This window comes from Microtus pennsylvanicus, chromosome 2 (genome assembly GCF_037038515.1).
Source record: "Microtus pennsylvanicus isolate mMicPen1 chromosome 2, mMicPen1.hap1, whole genome shotgun sequence".
Taxonomy (NCBI): Eukaryota; Metazoa; Chordata; class Mammalia; order Rodentia; family Cricetidae; genus Microtus; species Microtus pennsylvanicus.
Genome location: NC_134580.1, coordinates 133451479 through 133472700, shown reverse-complemented (window position 1 = coordinate 133472700; position 21222 = coordinate 133451479). Strand labels below are relative to the sequence as shown.

The 21222-nt window shown below is 51.8% G+C and overlaps 1 protein-coding gene across 2 annotated transcripts in view; it reads left to right on the top strand.

The window, feature by feature from the left end:
* Positions 1–394: 394 nt before the first annotated feature.
* Kiaa1755 (KIAA1755 ortholog) overlaps positions 395–21222 on the top strand; it is a 38354-nt gene continuing 17526 nt past the window's right edge. Inside the window, exons 1-5 of one of the 2 annotated variants that reach the window (XM_075962860.1) lie at positions 395–610; positions 13301–13498; positions 15899–17204; positions 17626–17808; positions 20258–20381. In XM_075962860.1, the coding sequence (XP_075818975.1) occupies positions 608–610; positions 13301–13498; positions 15899–17204; positions 17626–17808; positions 20258–20381 (1814 nt within the window). In that variant the 5' untranslated portion in view covers positions 395–607. Of the gene's footprint in view, positions 611–13297; positions 13499–15898; positions 17205–17625; positions 17809–20257; positions 20382–21222 lie in introns of both variants that reach the window. The other variant, XM_075962861.1, reaches the window with a different exon arrangement.

The following is a 21222-nucleotide window of genomic DNA, read 5'->3' as shown; positions in this document are numbered from 1 at the left end:
TTGAAGGCTGGGTGTGTTAGCCATACTCTAAGCCTGGGATTGTGCCATCAGGACCGATGTTGACCACTGCTCCCCAATTCCAGGAGGGGATGCTATCCTCACCAGCGTCGCCTCCACCACCTCCCCATTTTACAGGTGAGAAAACTGAGGCTCAGGTAACAAAATGACTTGCAGATAGGGACAAGAAACCAGCTCTGACTTCGCAGTCTTGGATAGAGACTCTGACGGGAGAACCCGGCTGAGGCAAACACCCTCCAGAAAGCTCTGGTGGCCCCAGCAGGGGTTACGAGGTGGGCGGAACGCTGGGCTCCCATCACCCGTGCCGGCTGCAGGGCGGGCTCAGGGCAAGGCGTCGCACAAAGGGCCGCTGTCCCGCCACCGCCCCGCCCCCCGCGGGTGGCCCGCCTTCCTCCCCCCATTCCGTCTCTCGCCTCCTCAGTCTGGGTCTCCTCTCCCTCTTCCCTGTCCCGGGTAGGCTGCCCCTCGGGATGAGGCCGGGTTGGGAGTCCCCCGTCCACCCGCCGCACTAGCTCCGGGGCTAGGAGAGCCAGAGCTGCGCTGCGGGACAGAAACTGCCGACCGACGCGGGGACCCGAGGAGCATCACCATGGTAACGCCCTCCTGGGCCTGGACCACCGCACTCAGCTGGGTTTTCTCCCGGCACAGCCCTGGGTGGGTGTGGGTGCACTCAGTGACCCTCAAGTTCCTGGTCTGGTTCGGTGCTTAACTGCGCAGCCCCAGCAGGGTTAGGACAAGAGAGGGACTCAGAGACACCCCTGGGCCGCGTCCTGTCTGGGCCTCTCTGCAGGGATGCACTCTTTTATCTTGCTCCAAACCAAAATGCAAATCTTAACTGGAATTCTGGACCTTGGGCCATACGGAAAACTTGGGGTGTTTTTAGCACTTCAAACTTTATACTGATTGACAGCGTTGTGTCCTGTAGGGGGGTTGGAATGAGGTGGGAACCGAGGTCCCTTCCCAGCACCGCACAGAAGTTCTGGGAAAGGGCGGACCTTGAGGGCAGCAGAGCGGATGGGAGGGAATTGCTCACCAAATCTTGGGTGCGCTTGCTAGAGTTCAGACGCCTGCGTTTGGCAAGTTAAACATGTACATGTTAGACCATGGGGTGCTCCCGTGTTCATGAGGTGTTGAGGCAGTTGGGGAGAAGGCCGGGGGTGGGGGGGGGAGAGGGGACGGGGCACAGAACCTCTGTGCCTGGGTTTCCTGGACCTGCACCCTAGGAAGGGGACCTCAGGGAGAGTTGTGTGTGCCTTTTGTGCCTGTGTCTGGGAAGAAGGAATCAAAATGAAGTTTGTTCCAGAGACGCCTAGTTCAGTTCCAGACAGACTCGGGGTTGGGCAGGATTCATAGGAACAATTTCGCAAATCTCAAGGGATTTAGAACGGAGCTGGGAGACAGGCCAGGATGCTCAACCCTGGATTCACCGTCCTGGCTTGGGTGGGTTTCCCTTCCTGTGCAGGTCTACACCCAGAATTCTATAGAGAGGTGTGTTCGCAGCGTGAATGCGTGCACAGATCCCTTTTCCCACACTGGATACAGATGCCTGCGTACCTGCCTATTCATGCTGAAATAGGAACCAACACCGTGCACACAGACAGTGCGAAGCCGGGCTCCCGAGTTCAGACACCAGGAGCCTGTGCACGGTCTGCTCTTGGAGCAGTTTAAACTCCATCCTGGACTGATGGTTGTCAGCCTCTCAGAAGACCCTGTGCTGGGCAATCTATGACTGGGGGGACGAACACCGACATACCACTCCCACCAGCTCTAACTGTTGACTGTGGCCTCTCACTGCACAGATGGAAGTCCAAAGCCCCAGGAGCCTAGGTGGCTGACAAGGTCATCCTTCCAGGAAGTACAAAGCAGGTCAGCCAGACTTCTAACTCCACACAGCCACCTTAGTGCTACAACTATCTATTTGTGGGAAGTCTGGTTTTGATGGAATCCTTAATTCATTTTTAATTTTAACCCCCTCAATGAACCTCGGACTCTCAGGTCAAGGGTCAGGCCTTGGGTGGTCCTGAGGATGACTGAGAAGCGTTTTCTGATGGGCACGCTTTCCTCTGTCTTTGTGTGTATCTTGTGATGTGGTGTGATGTATGTGTATACATGGGAGGTGTGCATGATGCATCACCTGTATGTGTATGGGTGCCTACGGAGCACCTCGAGGGGTCCTCCTCTATCCCTCTCCACCTGTTTCATAGAGTCGGGTCGCTCCCTGAACCTGGATCTTGCATTTTATTGGTTAAGCTGGAAGGCATCAAGGCCCAGGGATCCTCCCTTGTCTGTCAGTGCTGGAGTTAAAGGATGTGTGAGACCACAGTCAGGTTGTTATGTGGGTGCTGGGATCTCTCTTTAAATAGTCAATGCCATCACCCACCCACTTCTCCGATCTTAACATCGTGCCCTGAGCACTCTGGCCTTTTTTTCAGAACCCCTTAGGATTCCCATTCCCTCCAGCCCCAGGGCCTTTACATGAGCTGTCTCTCCTGGGAAATTCCTCTTTGCCCTATAAACCTCCACGCAAACATCACTACCAGGGTACAGTCTCTCACAAGCTGCCCCCTCTCATCAAAGCGTGCCACGCTACTCTAGCAAGCCTTCACCGTGACACCCATCTCAAGTGTCTTTTTTGGAGGGACAGTTTGAAGAATGGCTTTCCAGGGAATCTTATAGCAAAGCCGTTCAGGGCTATCTACCCCACACCCCCAATACAATTTACTAGAGAACATACTATAAGAGAACAAGATGGATTTATTTGTGCGGTGATTTAAGAAATGAACTTCTTGACGCATGCGTTTAATCCCAGCACTTGGGAAGCAGAGGCAGGTGGATCTCTGTTCAAGGCCAGCATGGTCTACAAGAGCTAGTTTCAGGAGAGGCTCCAAAGCTACAGAGAAACCCTGTCTTGAAACACACACACACACACACACACAAAAAAAAAAAAACAACACCAACAACAAAAAAGAAATGAACTTCCTATTTAAATAAATATATTTGGGTGTGAGGTTTTATATCCTGACTGTGATCAGTCAGTATCTGTTACCCCATAAAGAAAGTCACTAGAGTTCTCCATAAGGCAGGTTAGTGGGTTTTGGCTGTAGGGGGCTGGCTGAGGAGCGCCCCCATCCAGGGCTGCTCTGTCTTGCTAGGAGTAAGGATGACCGAGCCCAGCCTAGGAATTTTTCCTCAGTGTCACCAGGAGGGGGAGAGAATGGAAGGAAATGAGTGTGTGTGTGTGCAATGTGCATGTATATGTTCATGTGTATATACGTGTGTGTTCAGGTGAGTGCAAAAGTGTGCACATACATATGGAGGCAGAAGTCAATGCTGGATGTCTTTGCCACTCTCTGCCCCTCCCCCTTTGAGATGGTGTCTCTCACTGAATCTGCTTTGGCAAGGCTAACTCCATGGATCTCCAGAGAGATACTGTCTCTAGATGACAGGCCCACACCACCTCACATGACTCAGGTCGTTACTGAGTGCTCATTCAGCAAGCACTTTACTGTCTGAGCTGCGTTCAAGTCCCTGTAGGAAATGGCTTTTTAAAGTATTACATCTTTATTTATTTATTTTGTGTGTGTATCTGTATGCATGTGGAAGTACTGTGCCGTAGCAGGCGTGTGGAGGAAAGAAGACAACTGGCAGGAGTGGGTTCTCTCCTACAGTGTGGGTTCTGGTGATCAAACTCAGTACCAGGCTTGGTAGCAAGTGCCTTTACTTGCTGAGCCATTTTTGCTGGCCCTGGAGGAGATTTAATGCTATGATTTTTTGAAAGTGATTGAACCTGGGGCTTCATGCATGCTAAGAAATTGCTCTACCACTGAGCCGCATCTCCAACTCTCATTTTAGTTATTTTGTTTTGAGACAAGATCTCACTAAGTTGCCTGGGCTGGCCTTCAACCTGCAGCTCCTTCTCATACTTACAGAGGAAGTAGGTGAGCCCAAGTGGAGTCTGTATTTTTTGGCTGGAAGCACAAGTACCATGGAAACCAGAGAAGAGATGCCCCTCCTGCAAGAGTTGGGGTAGGAGCAGTACAGTGTGAGCAGAGAGAGTAAAACGTGAGCAGAGAGGATGCAGTGTGAGCAGAGAGGATGCAGTGTGAGCAGAGAGGATGCAGTGTGAACAGAGAGGATGCAGTGTGAGCAGAGAGGATGCAGTGTGAACAGAGAGGATGCAGTGTGAGCAGAGAGGATGCAGTGTGAACAGAGAGGGTGCAGTGTGAGCAGAGAGGATGCAGTGTGAGCAGAGAGGATACAGTGTGAGCAGAGAGGATGCAGTGTGAGCAGAGAGGATACAGTGTGAGCAGAGAGGATGGAATGGGAGCAGAGAGGATGCAGTGTGAGCAGAGAAGATGCAGTGTGAGCAGAGAGGATACAGTGTGAGCAGAGAGGGTGCAGTGTGAGCAGAGAGGATGCAGTGTGAGCAGAGAGGATGCAGTGTGAGCAGAGAGGATGCAGTGTGAGCAGAGAGGATGCAGTGTGAACAGAGAGGGTACAATGTGAGCAGAGAGGATACAGTGTGAGCAGAGAGGATGCAGTGTGAGCAGAGAGGATACAGTGTGAGCAGAGAGGGTGCAGTGTGAGCAGAGAGGATGCAGTGTGAACAGAGAGGATACAGTGTGAGCAGAGAGGATACAGTGTGAGCAGAGAAGATGCAGTGTGAGCAGAGAGGATACAGTGTGAGCAGAGAGGATACAGTGTGAGCAGAGAGGATACAGTGTGAGCAGAGAGGATACAGTGTGAGCAGAGAGGATGCAGTGTGAGCAGAGAGGATGCAGTGTGAGCAGAGAGGATGCAGTGTGAGCAGAGAGGATGCAGTGTGAGCAGAGAGGATGCAGTGTGAGCAGAGTGGATGCAGTGTGAGCAGAGAGAGTAAAATGTGAGCAGAGAGGATGCAGTGTGAGCAGAGAGGATGCAGTGTGAGCAGAGAGGATGCAGTGTGAGCAGAGAGGATGCAGTTTGAGCAGAGAGGATGCAGTTTGAGCAGAGAGGATGCAGTGTGAGCAGAGAGGATACAGTGTGAGCAGAGAGGATACAGTGTGAGCAGAGAGGGTGCAGTGTGAGCAGAGAAGATGCAGTGTGAGCAGAGAGGGTGCAGTGTGAGCAGAGAGGATACAGTGTGAGCAGAGAGGATGGAATGGGAGCAGAGAGGGTGCAGTGTGAGCAGAGAGGGTGCAGTGTGAGCAGAGAGGATACAGTGTGAGCAGAGAGGATGCAGTGTGAGCAGAGAGGATGCAGTGTGAGCAGAGAGGATGCAGTGTGAGCAGAGAGGATACAGTGTGAGCAGAGAGGATGCAGTGTGAGCAGAGAGGATGCAGTGTGAGCAGAGAGGATGCAGTGTGAGCAGAGAGGATACAGTGTGAGCAGAGAGGGTGCAGTGTGAGCAGAGAGGGTGCAGTGTGAACAGAGGGGATACAGTGTGAGCAGAGAGGATACAGTGTGAGCAGAGAAGATGCAGTGTGAGCAGAGAGGATACAGTGTGAGCAGAGAGGATACAGTGTGAGCAGAGAGGATACAGTGTGAGCAGAGAGGATGCAGTGTGAGCAGAGAGGATGCAGTGTGAGCAGAGAGGATGCAGTGTGAGCAGAGAGGATGCAGTGTGAGCAGAGAGGATGCAGTGTGAGCAGAGAGAGTAAAATGTGAGCAGAGAGGATGCAGTGTGAGCAGAGAGGATGCAGTGTGAGCAGAGAGGATGCAGTGTGAGCAGAGAGGATGCAGTGTGAGCAGAGAGGATACAGTGTGAGCAGAGAGGATGGAATGGGAGCAGAGAGGATGCAGTTTGAGCAGAGAGGATGCAGTGTGAGCAGAGAGGATACAGTGTGAGCAGAGAGGATGCAGTGTGAGCAGAGAGGATGCAGTGTGAGCAGAGAGGATGCAGTGTGAGCAGAGAGGATACAGTGTGAGCAGAGAGGATACAGTGTGAGCAGAGAGGATGGAATGGGAGCAGAGAGGATGCAGTTTGAGCAGAGAGGATGCAGTGTGAGCAGAGAGGATACAGTGTGAGCAGAGAGGATACAGTGTGAGCAGAGAGGATGGAATGGGAGCAGAGAGGATGCAGTTTGAGCAGAGAGGATGCAGTGTGAGCAGAGAGGATATAGGGCAAGCAGAGACAGCAGGTGCTCAGAAGGGGATGCCATAGGCTAAATGAGGCGGCAGTTAGAGGAAGTTTTTATGGAATGATTTCAATGCCACAAACACAGGACAATAAATAAGGTTTACTCTGAAAATGGATGGGAAGAAAAATCAAACATTAAATAATGAAGAATAAATATTAAGTGAATAACAAATCCAGGTGCATGAACATGACAAAAAACCTTGCACATGGGGCATTTGAATGAAGGGAAGCCCTGATGGGGGAAGGTTTGTTTAGGAAGCAGGGAAGGTAGAAGAGAAGCCCTATGCACTAGGATGACCAGCTGCTGAAGCAATAAGGAGTCACCTGATGCTGTTGGGGGCCACAGCTGGAGCTCTGTGTACAGTCTACAGGCAGCCTCAGGAGATGCTCCTGTTCACTGACTAGGACAGCATTAACTTGTAAAATGGGGATATGATGCCCCACCCACGGAATTGTCAGAACGACCACACAAATCTCGCATGGAATGGATTTAGCATAGGCTACACCCTGAAGGCTTGCTCTGGGCAACTCAGAGACAGTCCTAGGGACCAACTGTGTTATCTTATGACTTAGTGAGAAGTTGTGCCCCAGGACAGAGGCACAAGAGAGAGACAGGGACACACATAAGACTAGGGAGAGCTCAGAGAAGCAGAAACAATTTCCTGGATGCCACATGACTGAGCTGGAGCTGAATGTAGCTCTTTTGACACCCACTCCTGTCCTGGTTCACTGTATCTGGGCTGTTCTTCCAGTTTTGAAAGTTTGTTTATAAAGAAAGAGCCCGAGTCTCACTCCAGCCTCCATCCACCCACACACAGACAAAAAGCGCAAGCAATTTGAGTTGGATGTAAGCAGGAACTTTCCGGGCAGCCACAAAGCTGACTTTGGGACCTCAGCCTAGACAAGTTCAAGAGGCGAGTCCCAGGAACTGGAGGTTGCGCCTGACACCTGCTGGGCAGCAGCTGGCCCACAGCTGTGTTTGCCTTGGCCAACCTTCAAAACACTGGGACTGGCTGAATTCTCAGTAGATCAGGCAAGGCGGGGCCTCAGGGACACTTCACTCAGTGTCCCAGGCCCATTGTTCCTCTGAGGTGGGTGGTCAGGGGTCTTCAGTGAGGGTCTGTGGGTGTTCCTCCTCTCATTCACCTGCTTCTGTGTCTGTGTCACCAGCAAACCCTCTCATTAGACTCTCCCGGGCAGTATCAGGACATGGGACAGGGCCTGGCCTTTGAAACTTCCCAGCACCTGACCATTAGACTACTTAGAAACCACACCCTTACTCCACACCTTCTGGAACAAAGTTACATGGAGAAATCTAGAACAGCCATAGAATAGATATGCCCAGTGCATTAAAATAAATAAATAAATAAAATAAAAAGAAAAAACCAAACCAAAATCCAAAACACTTTTATTAATTCTTTGAGAATTTCATGAAAGTATATAATATATTTTGATCATATATATATATATATATATATGAGATCACCTTCACTTTCTCCTCAACTCTTTCCAGGCCCATCCTCCATGTCCCACTCCCTCCCAACTCTGTATCCTATGTTGATTTTCTTCTAATAACCCATGGAGTCCAATTTGTGCTGCCTGTATACTCACGGGTGTGGGGCCGTCCACTGGAGATTGGTCACTCTCCCAGGGGCTACCTCCTCAAGGGAATGGACTCTGCCCCTTGTCAAAGCCACCACCTGTCAATAGCTCCCCTTCAGCAGGGGGAGGGAAGGCTCATGGGCCTTTCCTGCTCCGTGCTGCAATGTGGCAGGCTTGATCTTGTGCGGGTCTTGTGCGGGTGACCACGGCTGCTGGGAGTTCATGAGTGCCGATACCCTGTCCTGTCCAGGAGATTCCATCCTCCCCAGCAGTTCTGAGGATGCTCTGGAACTTGTCTAGGCTGAGACTCTAAAGCCAGCTGGTCATCTCAGACCCATGACTCTTAAAATCTTTCTGCCTCATCTTTCATGATGGTCTGAGCCTTGGGGAGCAGGTGTGATGTAGATGCCGGTGTGTGCCTGAGCACACAGCAGACACTGGTTCTCTGCCTTTCTAGCAGTTCTGAGTTTCTGCCTTAAGCGCATAGTCAATTGCACCAAGAAAAGTCTCTGAGGAGGTACCAGCGCTCCTGTGCCTCCCTTTGACAGGTGGGGAAACTGTGGCCAAAGTCACCTGGCATACTCAGTGTCTCACCTTTCTTAGCCTTTTCCTTCTTCATCTGTGGTGAACCCAGGCCTGTAGACAGTAGGTGAGTGCTCCCCACCCCCAAGCCTCAGCTCTGCCTTCCCACAGACAAGAGGAAGGGAAGCTGCAGGTGGCTCTAGGACCCTGCCCACACCAGCCCTTCCTACTCCTCTGTCTGCCCAGGAGGAGGGGGAAGCAGCCCAGCCAACTGAGACTAGAATCTTGGCCCTGCGAAGTCAGTGGAAAGATCTGGACCTTCGAGGCAGCCCAGCCCACATCTCAGAAGGCCCAGCTAACGACATCTGGAGAGACCATTTGAAAAAGGAGCCAGCCTTGAAAGCACACGATCACACTTTGATGTTTTCCCCCTGGTTATAAAAGCTACACTCGCTGTTTCCAGAATGTTTGGAAAATGTAGCAAGCTCAGAAGAAAATTAAAAGGCTGCCATGTGAGGCCCCTGCCCCTTGCTGCCCTCAGGGCAACTTTGCTTAATGCCTGCTTGGGCTTTGTCTGGACCTGCTCACATTCTGTGGGCCATACTGTATGGAAAATTTTCTTTAAAAACATTGTACATTGTAATAGAAGCCCAGTTTTAGAAGGGAGGCAGTTGGCTAGGAGAGAGACAACTTTGTGGGGTGACAGAACTCTTGTATACTGAGCTGGGTAATGGCTGCAAGGATTGGTGCATAGGTAAAAATGCATTCATCTGTGCAGTGTGCTTGCCGATTTTTCTTGACAAAATTCACCTATAGGATGATGAAAGTTCACTGCAAAGAGCCTCAGGTAGAAGCGTACAGCCCATAGCAGCATGCATACCTGTAGTCCCTGTGCTTCTGAGGCAGAGGTAGGAATTGGAGGCCAGCCTGGGCTGCATAATAAGTTTGAGGTTAGCCTTAGCTTCTGGTGAGAACCTGTCGCAAAAGACCAAAGGCTGGAAGCATGGCTCAGCGGGGAAGGTCAGGGGCTACACCTCACCTCGCATGCACAGACCCTGGGTTCCAACCCAGCTCTTCAAAAAGGAAACTGGGCTCCGTTTCATATGTTTTCCCCTGACTGGTGTACTGGGCTCTTTCCCTGGCCCCTGTTGCAAAGGGAGCTGGTCCTGCCTCCTTCCTTTTCGGCACCCATCTGAGACTGGCTCCTGTGAGGAGTCATGGCTGCCATACGGGGAAGGAATGGAAGCGTGTCTATCAAGTTTCACAGCAATCACTTCGAGTCTGGCAGCAGCACTTGGACTCCTGTGGTCCAGGGCTGGGCTGCTCAGCTCATTTGTGATGGCAAGGGGCCAACATTCCTTCTCGAAGCCTCTGGGGCCTTTCTACCATGTTCTTCCTGAATTCTTGGACAGTTCTGAGTCTCTGGTAGGAAGTGAGTCAAGAGTGTAGCCTGTCCACTTGTCGCAATTTCCCACTGTCCAGCCACCTCTGAAGATGGCTAAAGTATGTGGCAAACGCCGGCAGCCTGTGTAAGCCAGGGCTGGCTCAGCGGGCAAGCCTTGCCTTCCTTCTTGTGGTTTCTTTAGGCACAACCAGAATCCAGGATAGACCACTCTGAAAGGAGTGGATCCCAGACTAAGCGGGAAGTCAGAGGCGGGGGACAGCATGAGGAGGGGGATGGGAGAGTGAGCTGTCTTTGTTGCCTTGGGTCTGGACTGGATTCACACTCTGTCTCTTTCTCCCTAAGACCCTGGGCAAGGTTGGCTCTGACTCTTTACCAGGAAGATGGAGTGCCCAGGCTTAGCAGTAGTATCATTGTATGTCACATTGAGCAGGAGACCATGAGTTTAGGATCTCTCCTGCTCTCTCCCTTTCTGTCTCTCTGTCTCTCTGTCTCTCTCTCTCCCCACTTACTTTTAAGATAGGAACACAATTATGTACCTTTGGTGGTTTGAATAGGTATGGCCCCCAGAGACTCATGTGTTTGAATGCTTGGCCCATAGGGAGTGGCACTATTAGGAGGTGTGGCCTTGTCTGAAGCACATATGGCCTGGTTGGAGGAAGTGTGTCACTGTGGAGGAGGACTTTGAGGTCTCATATATACTCAAGCCACACCCAGCATGGCAGTCTCTTCCTGCTGTTTCTGGATCAAGACGTAGACCCCTCTGCTCCTTCTCCAATACCACGTCTGCCTATATAACTACTATGTCCTGCCATGATGATAATAGACTAAACCTCTAAACTGTAAGTCAGCCCCAATTAAATATTTTCCAGGACAGGCTCCAAAGCTACAGAGAAACCCTGTCTCAAAAAACCAAAATAAATAAATAAATAAAATATTTTCCTTTATAAGAGTTGCCTTGGGGACACAGGATGGTCAAGGTGGGGGAGGGACAGGCTGAGAAAGCAATGAAAAGATATCTTGACAGAGAGAGACTTTATAGGGTTAGGGAGAAGCCTGGTGCTAGGGAAATTCCAGGAATCCACAAAGATGACCCCAACTAAGAGTTCTAGCAATAGTGAAGAGGGTGCCTGAACTGGCCTTCCCCTGTAATCAGATTGGTGAATACAATCTAGTTGTCATCCTAGAACCTTCAGCCAGTAACTGATGGAAGCAGATGCAGAGATTCACAACCAAGCACCAGGCTGAGCTTTGGCAATCCAGTCAAGGAGTCGGAGGAGGGAATATATGAGCAAGGGAGGTCAAGATCATGGGAGGGAAATCTATAGAGACAGCTGAACCAAGCTCATGGAAACTCATGAACTCTAGACTGACAATTGTGGAGCCTCCAAGGGACTGAGCTAGACCCTCTGCATGTGGGAGACAGTTGTGCAGCTTGGTCTGTCTGAGGAGCCCCTGATAGTGGGACCAGGATCTTTCCCTGGTGCTGAGTTAGCTTGTAGGAGCCCATTTCTTATTGTGGGATGCCATGCTCAGCCTTAATGCAGGGAGGAGGGGCTTGGTTCTCCCTCAACTTAATGAGCCAGGATTTGTTGACTCCCCATGGGAGCACTTACCCTTTGGGAGGAATGGATGGGAGTGGGTTGTGGGGGAAGTGAGGGGAGCAGGAGGAGGGGTGGGAGGGAGAGCTGTGGTTGGAATGTAAAATTAAATTTTAAAAAATTTTTAAAAATCATTAAAAAAAAGAGTTGCCATGATCATGGTGTCTCTTCACAGCAATAATAACCCCAAGACAGTACCTTTCTGCTGAGTGGGTGTATATGATAAAACAAAACCAACAGTTTTCATAGTACAGATGCTGAATATCACGAGTAATGACATTTCCAGAAACAAAGCAAACAGCACAGCTAGGGATGGGGCCCAGAGAGAGAGCAGGTCCCTAGTCAAGGCCACACAAGGAGGCAGAAGCCAGGTTTGCTGGTGTCCCAGCCTGGGCAGGGTGCAGTGGGGCACATGCATAAAGGGATGCAGGCCCAGCAGACTTACTGTGTTTATGTCCTGGGATGGCATTTGTGATCTCTTTCTCTCCCTGTCTCCAGGTTGGTGGGTGTCTTAGCCACTTTTATAGTGCTATAAAGACATCACGATGAAGGCAACGTATAGGAGAAAGGGTTTCTTTGAGACTTACAGTTCGGGAGGATTAGAGTATACACCATCATGGCGGGGAGCGAGGCTACAGGCAGTAATGCTGGAATAGTAGCTGAGAGTTTGTGTCTTATCTACAGGCACAAGGCAGAGAGTGCTAACTGGGAGTGGCTTTAACTGTTGAAACCTCAAATACCATCCCCAGTGATACACCTCCTCCAACAAGGCCACACCTCCTAATCCTTCTCAAAGAGTTCCACCAACTGGGGACTAAGTATTCAAACATATGAGCCTGTGGGACCATTCTCATTCAGACTATGTCAATGGAAACGGGTTGGCGGGGGGGGTGAGGCTGGGGACACTAGGGAGACCAGCAGTAAACCCCTCCCTGTTCTGCCACACAAAGGATCCCTCCTCCAGCTCTTGGGAGTGACCTCCCATTCCCACCCCACAGCTCAGCAGCATCTGACCCAAGCCACTGTCCTTCAGAGTTCAGCTGTAGGCAAGAATTCTTTCATGCCTTCACTTATTCTGCCAACATGGAGGTGGCCTGCTCTGAATGAACTACAGACAGGAAGGATGGGGCCTCTGTCTCGCATCCCTGGCTTTGGAATCTGGTTGAGTGTGAGACATAGCTTCTCCCCTGCCTCAGAGTTTGTTTTATTGCCTTCAGTCCCCTCTGCCTGTGTTCACAGACTGTGGAGATTTGAATGCAGGCACCTTTGGGGCCGGTCCTTTCTGCCCCACTCACCCTTCGGGGGCCAGAAGTCAGTGTGGGAACTTCTCTGATAAGGCACAAGAGGAGAGGACACTTGACTGGATGGAGGCAGGTGTGAAGTCATAGAGTACCTTCCAGAACAGGCAAGAGCTGGCCTGAGTCTTGAGGTTGAAAAAAAAGAAGGAGTTGCCAGGTGAGGTGAGAGAGAACGAGGCAGATAGGTGTTCTGGAAGAAGGGACAAGACTGGCAAAGGCTGGCGGTGAGACTCCCATGCCATGTTGGAGGCACAGACAGAGACAGCGGGGTTGAGGCAGGCTGGCGTCAAGCACATCATTAGATACGTCCTGAAGCCAGGGGGAGCCCTTGAGGGATGTTGAGGAAGACTAGAGTATAGAAGACCAGAGATTGGGGAGGCAGAGAAGGTGGTTGCATGGAATTGGTGATAGAACTAGGCAGGGGAGGAGTCACAGGTGGGTGAGCTAGAAAGGGAGAGACCATTGAGTGTGGCATGGCTGAGGGCTCCTGGGGGTGGGGGAATCAAGAAGGCAGCTTCAGGGGCATACTGCTGGTTGGGCTGTGGGGCTGTCACTGGGCAGAGGCAGGAAGGTACGGGCTTGAGTTCTTGAGTTAGGCTAAGTGAAGCGAGGGACTGTCCCCGGCCAGTGGAGTCAGCAAGGTCGCACTCACAGGGGTCCTGAAGGGCACAGGAGTGGTCACTGCTCCTTCTCTCTCACTGCTTCTGTAACCGCTCTTCCTCCCCGTTGTCCCCAGCAGGATGCTTCGGCCCTCGACATGGCCATCCAGCAGGCCCTGGCTGGGCTCTACCCGCCGTTTGAAGCCACCGCCCCTACTGTTCTGGGTCAGGTGTTCCGGCTACTGGACTCTGATTTCGGGGGAGATGGGCTGAGCTTCCTCCTGGATTTCCTCATCCCTGCCAAGCGCCTGTGTGAGCAAGTGAGAGAGGCAGCCTGCGTAAGTTGGGGACATCATGTGGCTGCCATAGCAAGCTCTCCCAGAAGCCCAGAGGGCTGGAATTGAGGAGGGAGGGAGGTGAGCAAGATGTGTCTCCCCAGCAAGGAATATGGTGGCTAAGGGGAGGGTTCCTAAGAGCTACTGCTCACCCAGAGGGGAATGGCAGCTCCTGGGTGGAGAGACAAGTGGTTTTGTTTCGTTTGTTTTGTTTTTTAAAGATTTATTTATTCATTATGTATACACTGGTCTGTCTGCATGTATGCCTCCATGCCAGGAAAGGGCATCAGATCTCATTATAGATGTTTTTGAGAGCTATCATGGTGGGAACTGAACTCAGGACCTCTGGGAGAGCAGGAAGTGCTCCTCTCCTCTGAGCCATCTCTCCAGCCTTCGAGACAAGTGTTTTAGGCAATAGAAGAAAACAACTTAGTCCCTACTCAGGCAAGGAGTTTACCCCATCAATTCATGGGAAGACACATTCTGCTTCCTACTTGTCCCTGTGTGCCAGCAGCCACAACAAGCTCTAGGAAGGATCTTGATTGGCTAGACTGTGGTCACGTGTCAATGACTGGACCAATCAATGCTGACCAGAGAAATTGGGTTTTAAGATTCACGCACCACCACCACCACCACCACCACACACACACACACACACACACACACACACACACACACACACTCGCTCCCAAAGGAGACTGTTCTAGGAAAATAGTGAGGAGATCACCAAGGAATCAAAGTTCCGATTCCCTCTGCTCTCCTCCCTCCCTCAGAGCTTTACCAATGCCCTTAAGCTATTAGTTTCCCTGAGTCCGCTGCCACCCAGCATCAAGAGCCACACAGCCAATCTTAGGACCCACAGCACCTGGAGGGAAAACCTCCATGGCAACTGCTCCTGAAGGGAATAGTGGAACGCAGTATCTCCCAGAAGCCTTTGCTGGTGGCCTCGCCATAACCTCCTGACCACATTTTATGACAATCCTCCTCCCCACCTTCCTTTTCCTCTCCCTGACAAGCCACAAACTGTCCCTTTGTTCGTCTGTTCAAAGCACATTTGCAGGGCTGGACACCGCGCAGTTGGTAGAGTACTGGCCTAGCATATGCAAGCCCTGGGTTTGAATCCGTTTATGTAAATGGCACGATGATGCTTCCCTGTGTTGTCAGCACTCTGCAGGTAGAAGCAGGAGGATCGTACATTCAAGGTCATGTTCAGCTATGTGGTGAGACCTAAGCCAACATGGGCTACACGAGACCCTGTCTTAAAAGAAAAAAAAAGTCAAAACCACTTGTTTTGTCCCCTCCTTTCTCCGCGGCAAAGTCGCAACTTTTATTTTTAAATATAGGCACATTTGATTTGGCTGTCATGGATAAATTCATGTCACCTCAGAATAGACAGGAGCAAAGAGGGACTCACGTAAGTCCTTTGAGGTCAGGCTCTCTGTTTCACATCAAGACTCAGTCACTGGGAACATGGGGGGGTCCATGTTACCTCATTGAGGCTCAGCGTCACCACCCCAACTCCCATGGGTAAGACAGAGACTACAATGGCAGAACGTAGAAATGGTGGTGGCCTTTGTAAGGTCAGCCGGCAGGACAGTGGCGGCGTCAAGTCTCCTGACTTCTCATTCAAAACTGTTTCTGTGCCATTTTAACTTGGGGCTGGGGAGATAACTCAGTTGCCACACCAGCCTGGTGTCTCGGATTCGATGTCTGGAACCCACGTAAAGATGGAAGGAGAGAATCCAGGACAATGAATTTTTCTCTGACCTCCACATGGGCACTGCCCTGTTATGCATACACATCCCCACACACTTTTTCAGAAGGGAGTGAATTCATGTTCTCTGAACACTCTCTAAGCGTTGTGTTGGCTTTTTTTGCATCCATACTCAATCTATCTCATGCCAGTCCAGGAATATTGCGGCATTTTACTTAACTCCAATTTGCAGATAAAGAAATCAAATCTCAGAGAAGTTCAGTTATGTGTACAAACAACCCATTTAGACCTCCGATCTATGCCTTCCTGACTTTAAAGGTGTGGGGGGTGCGGGAGGGGCTAAGACTCCAGCTGGGTTGGGAGAAGTTGTGGGTAAACGGGGAGAAGAGGGTCATGAGGCAGGCAGGGTTGCCATGGAAAATACTTGCTGATTAATGTACCTGGAGCACGGGCCTTCCCTTCAGGCCAAAAAACTAGCAAGCATCTTCAAGGCCAATGCCAAGGGTAGGGGCAGGTGACCCCACTGTACCCTGACAGCAACGGTCTCTCTCCGGTGCCTGGTTCTAGGCATCTATCTTGTCTTTGTCTATTCCCTGGCTATTTGAGGTCCATGTGGGAGAGGGAAGGAAACTGACCAAAACCTAGGTGCCCTGGAGCCTGTCTCTCTGATGCCCCCCTTCTCTCGGCAGGCCCTCTACACCCATTGCCTCTTCCTGCATGAGGGCTGGCCGCTGTGTCTGAGGGATGAGGTCGTGGTCCACCTGGCGCCACTCAACCCGCTCCTGCTGCGCCAGGGTGACTTCTACCTCCAAGTGGAGTCCTGGGAGGAGCAGTCTGTCCACATGACACTCAAGTGCCTCTCCTCAGACCTCCGAGAGGTGGACAAGAAGCCTATTCCTGAGACCTCCTACTCTCTAATTTTCACCCGAGAATGGCTGGAAGCCATCAACAGTGACTTTGAGGGACGTCCCTTACACAACTGTCTTGTGGCTTCAGAAAATGGGATCACACCTGTGCCTTGGACCAGGATTACCAGCCCAGAGTTTTTAGATGACAGACCCCCAGTAATGAATGTCCCTTCCTCAGATGGGGATTCCTGTCCACTCCATTTGAGCAGCCCCCAGGAGCCAGACCAGGCCAGCACCTTGGGCAGTGAGGCGTCTGTGGTACAGAGCTGGGCTAAGGATAAAGGGAAGTTGTCTAGGGACAAGTATCCTGGGCTCATCAAGGTGGACCCAGCAAGGCCAGGGCAGATGTCCTTCCAGATGGACAGCGAGGTCAACCAGGGCCTGGAGGGGGAATATGTGGCTCTCCTGGGCTTTCCCCAACAGTGTAGAAGGGGGTCTTTAGACAGGGAGGTAGTGACACTCAGTGTGGACACTCAAGGACTACAGGAGGAGACATCCAAAACTAAGGGGGTGCCTGTGCTTGGGAGGGTCCTACCTCTCCCAGGACATGATGAGGGACCTCCCTTGGGAAGACTGACATGTGCAAAGCCAGCAGGCTCGGGAGAGAAGCCCTGCAGCGGGGGCTCAAGAAGAAAGGCCAGGCACAAACCATCTGCCCACACTGCAGAGAGACAGCCCCAGCAGCCCCACATTGGTGTCCCGGAGAAGCCACCGGACTGTACCTCTGATCTGTTAGAAGACACTGAAGAAGAGCCAACATCCTCTAAGATGCGAGGGCCTTTGGGGATGACAGCAGCCATGGTCCAGCTCAGGCCTGGGCCAAGGCAAATATTCTCTCCCCTCCTGTCCTCAGCTGCCCCTGCAGCTCTAGCTTCCGAAACAAAGACAGAGGAGACCACACCAGGACACGGCGGAGCATCCAAGCCTGAGGCCTTTCTCAGTAGGAACACCTCCGCCCATGGGTCCCCAGTTCCTGGGCTTCAGTTCCCTTTCTTGAAAGCGCAGAGGGCACCCCCATTGCCCCCTGAGAAAGCCCTGAGCCCCCTCGACTCTCTGCAGCCTTGCAGCACCAAGGCCCCGGGGAAAGGTAAGAGCTCAAACTCAGCAGGGCAAGAGCCAGGCTTAACTGGTGCAGGAGGCTCTTGCTGTGAGGGGCAGGGGCCACAAAACTGTCCCAGTCTCAAGGGGTTAAATAGAGCTGAGCAAGTCCATTCATTGGTCTGTTTGGGTTCATGTTCCAGCTTTACCTCATGCTGTGTGATGCTGGCCAGAAACTTAACCTCTCTGAGTTCTAGTCTCCTCTGCTAAGGGGTGGGGCATCTTTTACATCACAGAGTTGTTTGCTCTGAGGGTTCAAAGACATACCAGAAGGAAGGAATTTAGCATTATCTGGCAGAGAACAGGTCATGCTAAAAACTGAATTATTGTTCGGGTGGAAGACAAATACTGTCCCTCGGAAAGCACGTCTCCTGTATGACAGCCCCTGCTTTGTTGTTCTTCTTCCCCAGATGGAACAGCTCTCCCCAGAACATCTGGCTCAACCCCACTGTCTGGGGAGCTGCCTGGCTTCCAGAAAGATTCTTCAGGTCCCTTAGGAGGAGGACGTAGCCTGGAGGAGTGTCGCAGGCCTGAGCCCAGGATTGGAACTCTGGGAGACAAGCTTCTCCACTCCGGGATAGTCTGCCTGCCAGGTTCTGGGGTTCAGGGGGGAGTGGAAGGGGCAGAGCCTTCTCAGATGCTGGTGGGTGAAGAGGGGGAAGGCCCAGGAGGCTGAAAGTTTCCAACGAAAGGCATGGATTAGAGGAAAGCCATTTCTAGGTCCATCCACCTATCTCTCCACTTGTCCATCCACCCAAACATCCATCCACCCATTTCTCCAGACTTCAGCGAAGAAGCCAAGGTGTGGGTCAGACTCCCTAGAAGCTGAGTTTGAGACAAAGATTCTTCGGAAGGCCCCCATGAGAATGGGACGGAACAAAGTAATGCAGGCAGAGAAAGGGACAAGCAAGGTGATGCCAGACCCTGGGGAGGCTCTGAAGTGTGGGTTATACCAGTTGTCCGCCTAAGGCAAGGGGTCAGAATTAACATCAGGGTACACTAGACATTAACTGCAGGCTGACTCTGGGTGTGTCAATCATTAACTGAGTCTGTCAGTCGTTAACTGCAGATTGATCCCGAGTCTGTCAATAATTAGCTGCAGACTGATCCTGAAATGGGATGCAGGACGAGCCAATATGCTAGCCCGGCTAAGGGCAGTTCTTCAAGGAAGGAAGCATTTATGAGCCTCTCTTAATAGTTCTTCTGGCCTCTGGTGAATGACCAAGGGCTCTGCCACCAATGGGCTTTGGACCAGGTATTCACAGCTTCCATGCCTCAGGAGTTTTATTTCCGCTTCGTAGCTATTCCATCACTGTTTCCCGAGCCCTGGACTCAGCACTGTGATGTGAGATGAGCCTCTGTGGCCCCTGCACCCAGACGACTTTCGTTCTAGTATTAGAGAAACTTCAATCCTACATAAATAAAATGTCTAGGAACTGGGAAAGTGGATAATGAATGCTCCTGGCCCAGGCTTCCAGCAGGAGAGGCCAGGGAAGCTTGGTAGTTAGCTATGTAAACATTGGGAACAGCATTTCAGAAACAGGGAACAGTACATGTTAAGGCCAGGAGCATGAAGGACCCTGTGCCTTTGGGAACCAACTCTCCTGCCACCTTGAGACTCCTGATTTCCCTGGCCCCATCTCCCTGCAGATCCCAGAGGAGCCACCTGCTGGTGTCCTGGTCGTCTGTTGAAGCTTTATTGAATTTTTCAGTGGCTATCGGAACCTCCTTACTCCTACCTGCCGTTCCTATTTCCATGTGACATTGGTCACCCAGCATGCCCATAGAAGAAAGGTTTTCTGGGGCTAGAGATGGTATTTTGGTTCCGCCCACCAGGCAAGGGCTGTGTTTGGAGCACAGAGAGCTCCTTGGTCCAGTGAGAAGCAAATCATGCGGACAAGGATGCCTTCTGTGTGGGGTGCTGTCTGTTGCCCTGTTCCTGACCCAGGCAGCATTTGGTGGTCAGGCAGGCAGAACCAGGCTCTGGTCACATGGTTACTGTGTCCCAGGACACCCAGCGTCTGACCCTCTTGCTACTCCAAGTTGTTCCCGGGGGACTGACTCCATCTGTACCACTTGGGAGCCAGGGAGAGGAGGCAAGCTGGGCTGCTGGACCCGTCTCCTCTCTGCAAGTTCCCAGACTTACAGAGTTTGGGTTGCGTTGTTCTAACCTCCATGTGCTGGCCAACTCCTCAGGCATCCATGCTCTGATGCTGTCCTGAGTCAATCCCAGGAGGCAGTGGAGTTGTCGGGGCAGCTTCCTGCAGGACCCGGGCTGGGGATATGGAAGTGGTGCCTTGGCCAGACCAGGGGCCAGAGAGGCTTTCCATAGCTAGGGATGGGTGGGGCACACCAGACAAACAGAGCTGGATGAAGGAAGGTCCTGCCAGCTAGGCTGACGTCCTGGGCCTTGAGTCCCGGGGGGACAGTGAGACACACAGCCCCCGTTTCTAGAAGAGGAATCAGCCTGTGAAGAAGAGTCCACAAGCTCAGCCTGTTGTGGTCTGAGTGAGATGGTGACAGAGATGGTGCCCATGTACCACAGATGCACTCTCTACTCCTGGCTGAGTGCTGGACACGTTCAGGAGCTGGCTCCCCTAATCCCCAAAGAAACCTCATCTACTTGGACTGAATTTGTCTCATCAGATAGATTAAAGTTAAAGCTCAGAGATGCACAGACTTACCCAGGGGCACACAGCAAGTCAGGATGTGAACCAGTCTGCATGACCTCAGAGCTCACTGCATCAGCTTGTTTCCTGGGGTGCATGCACTATAATGGGGTACATGCATTATACAGAGACAGCCCAAGGATAGTGAGCCGACTCTGTGCTGAAGAAGAGTTTGGGGAGATTATTCTCAGGAAGTGACTTTGAAGCTGGGCCTTTGGAGGATGAATAGGAGTTTGGGGGTCACAGAAGGAAGAGAAGAAAGAACAGTCCAGGCAGAAAGATCAGTGTAGGCAAAGACCTGGAGAGTCACAGAGGCAGCTCCCATGGAGGGTCCCCCAGAATTGTCATTGCTCATGTGTCTTCTCTCCTTCAGGTGGTAGGGACCGGCTGGGGCGGCCTCTACTTCTGGTGTCAACCACGGAGGAGGCCTGGGAGGCGCCATGGTGTACCGCCTTGGAGGTCACAGCGTTGCTGTCCTACTTGTGCGGTGTTCCTAGGTAAGGGGACACTACCATACCGTCACCTCTCTGGAGAGGCCCCAGGTCCTTCCATCCACCGCGTGTTCACAGGCTAGGTGCTGGGTGGCAGATGGGCTCTGTCCCTTCCGCCAGGGCCATCTCAGGCCGGTGGGGGAGAGGAGAGGTGCGTGGAACCCTCCACAGACACGCAGCAGGAACCCACAGCTCTGACCTGGGAGTGTACCGGAGTCGTAGATTGGCTAGGTGAGCTGTTGGCGCCGATCACTCGGCTTGTCCCCAGCACTACACATGCGGCAGGCCTGAGAGTCTGCATTCCTGTAAGGCTACCAGAGACACGGCTGTGGCTGGATCGGAGACTTCAGCGGGGAAGCCAGGGAAGGCTTCTCCGGGGAAGGCAGCATCGGAGATATAAATGCTGTCGGGTAAATAAAAGACAGGGAAAATGAATGCGTGAGTGGCTGAATGAGGGAATAAAGAGCCAGGGTTGGGGCCATTGCCTTGTAAGCAAGGTCACCTGAGCTGTAACTCCAGAACCCACATACAAAAGGGCACGCGCGATGGGGCACATTTGTAGATACAGAGATAGGCCAGCCTAGCCTAGCCTAACTGGCATGTTCCAGCCAATGAGAGAGCCTGTTTCAGTGAAAAAGGTAGAGCCTCTGAGGACACCCGACATTGTCCTCTGGCCTTGGCACCCCTACATGCAAGCACCTGCGCATGCGCACGCGCATACACATACACACAGACATACATACACATACACACACACATACACACACACATACACACACATACATACACACATACACACACATACATACACACACATACATACACACACATACACACACACATACAC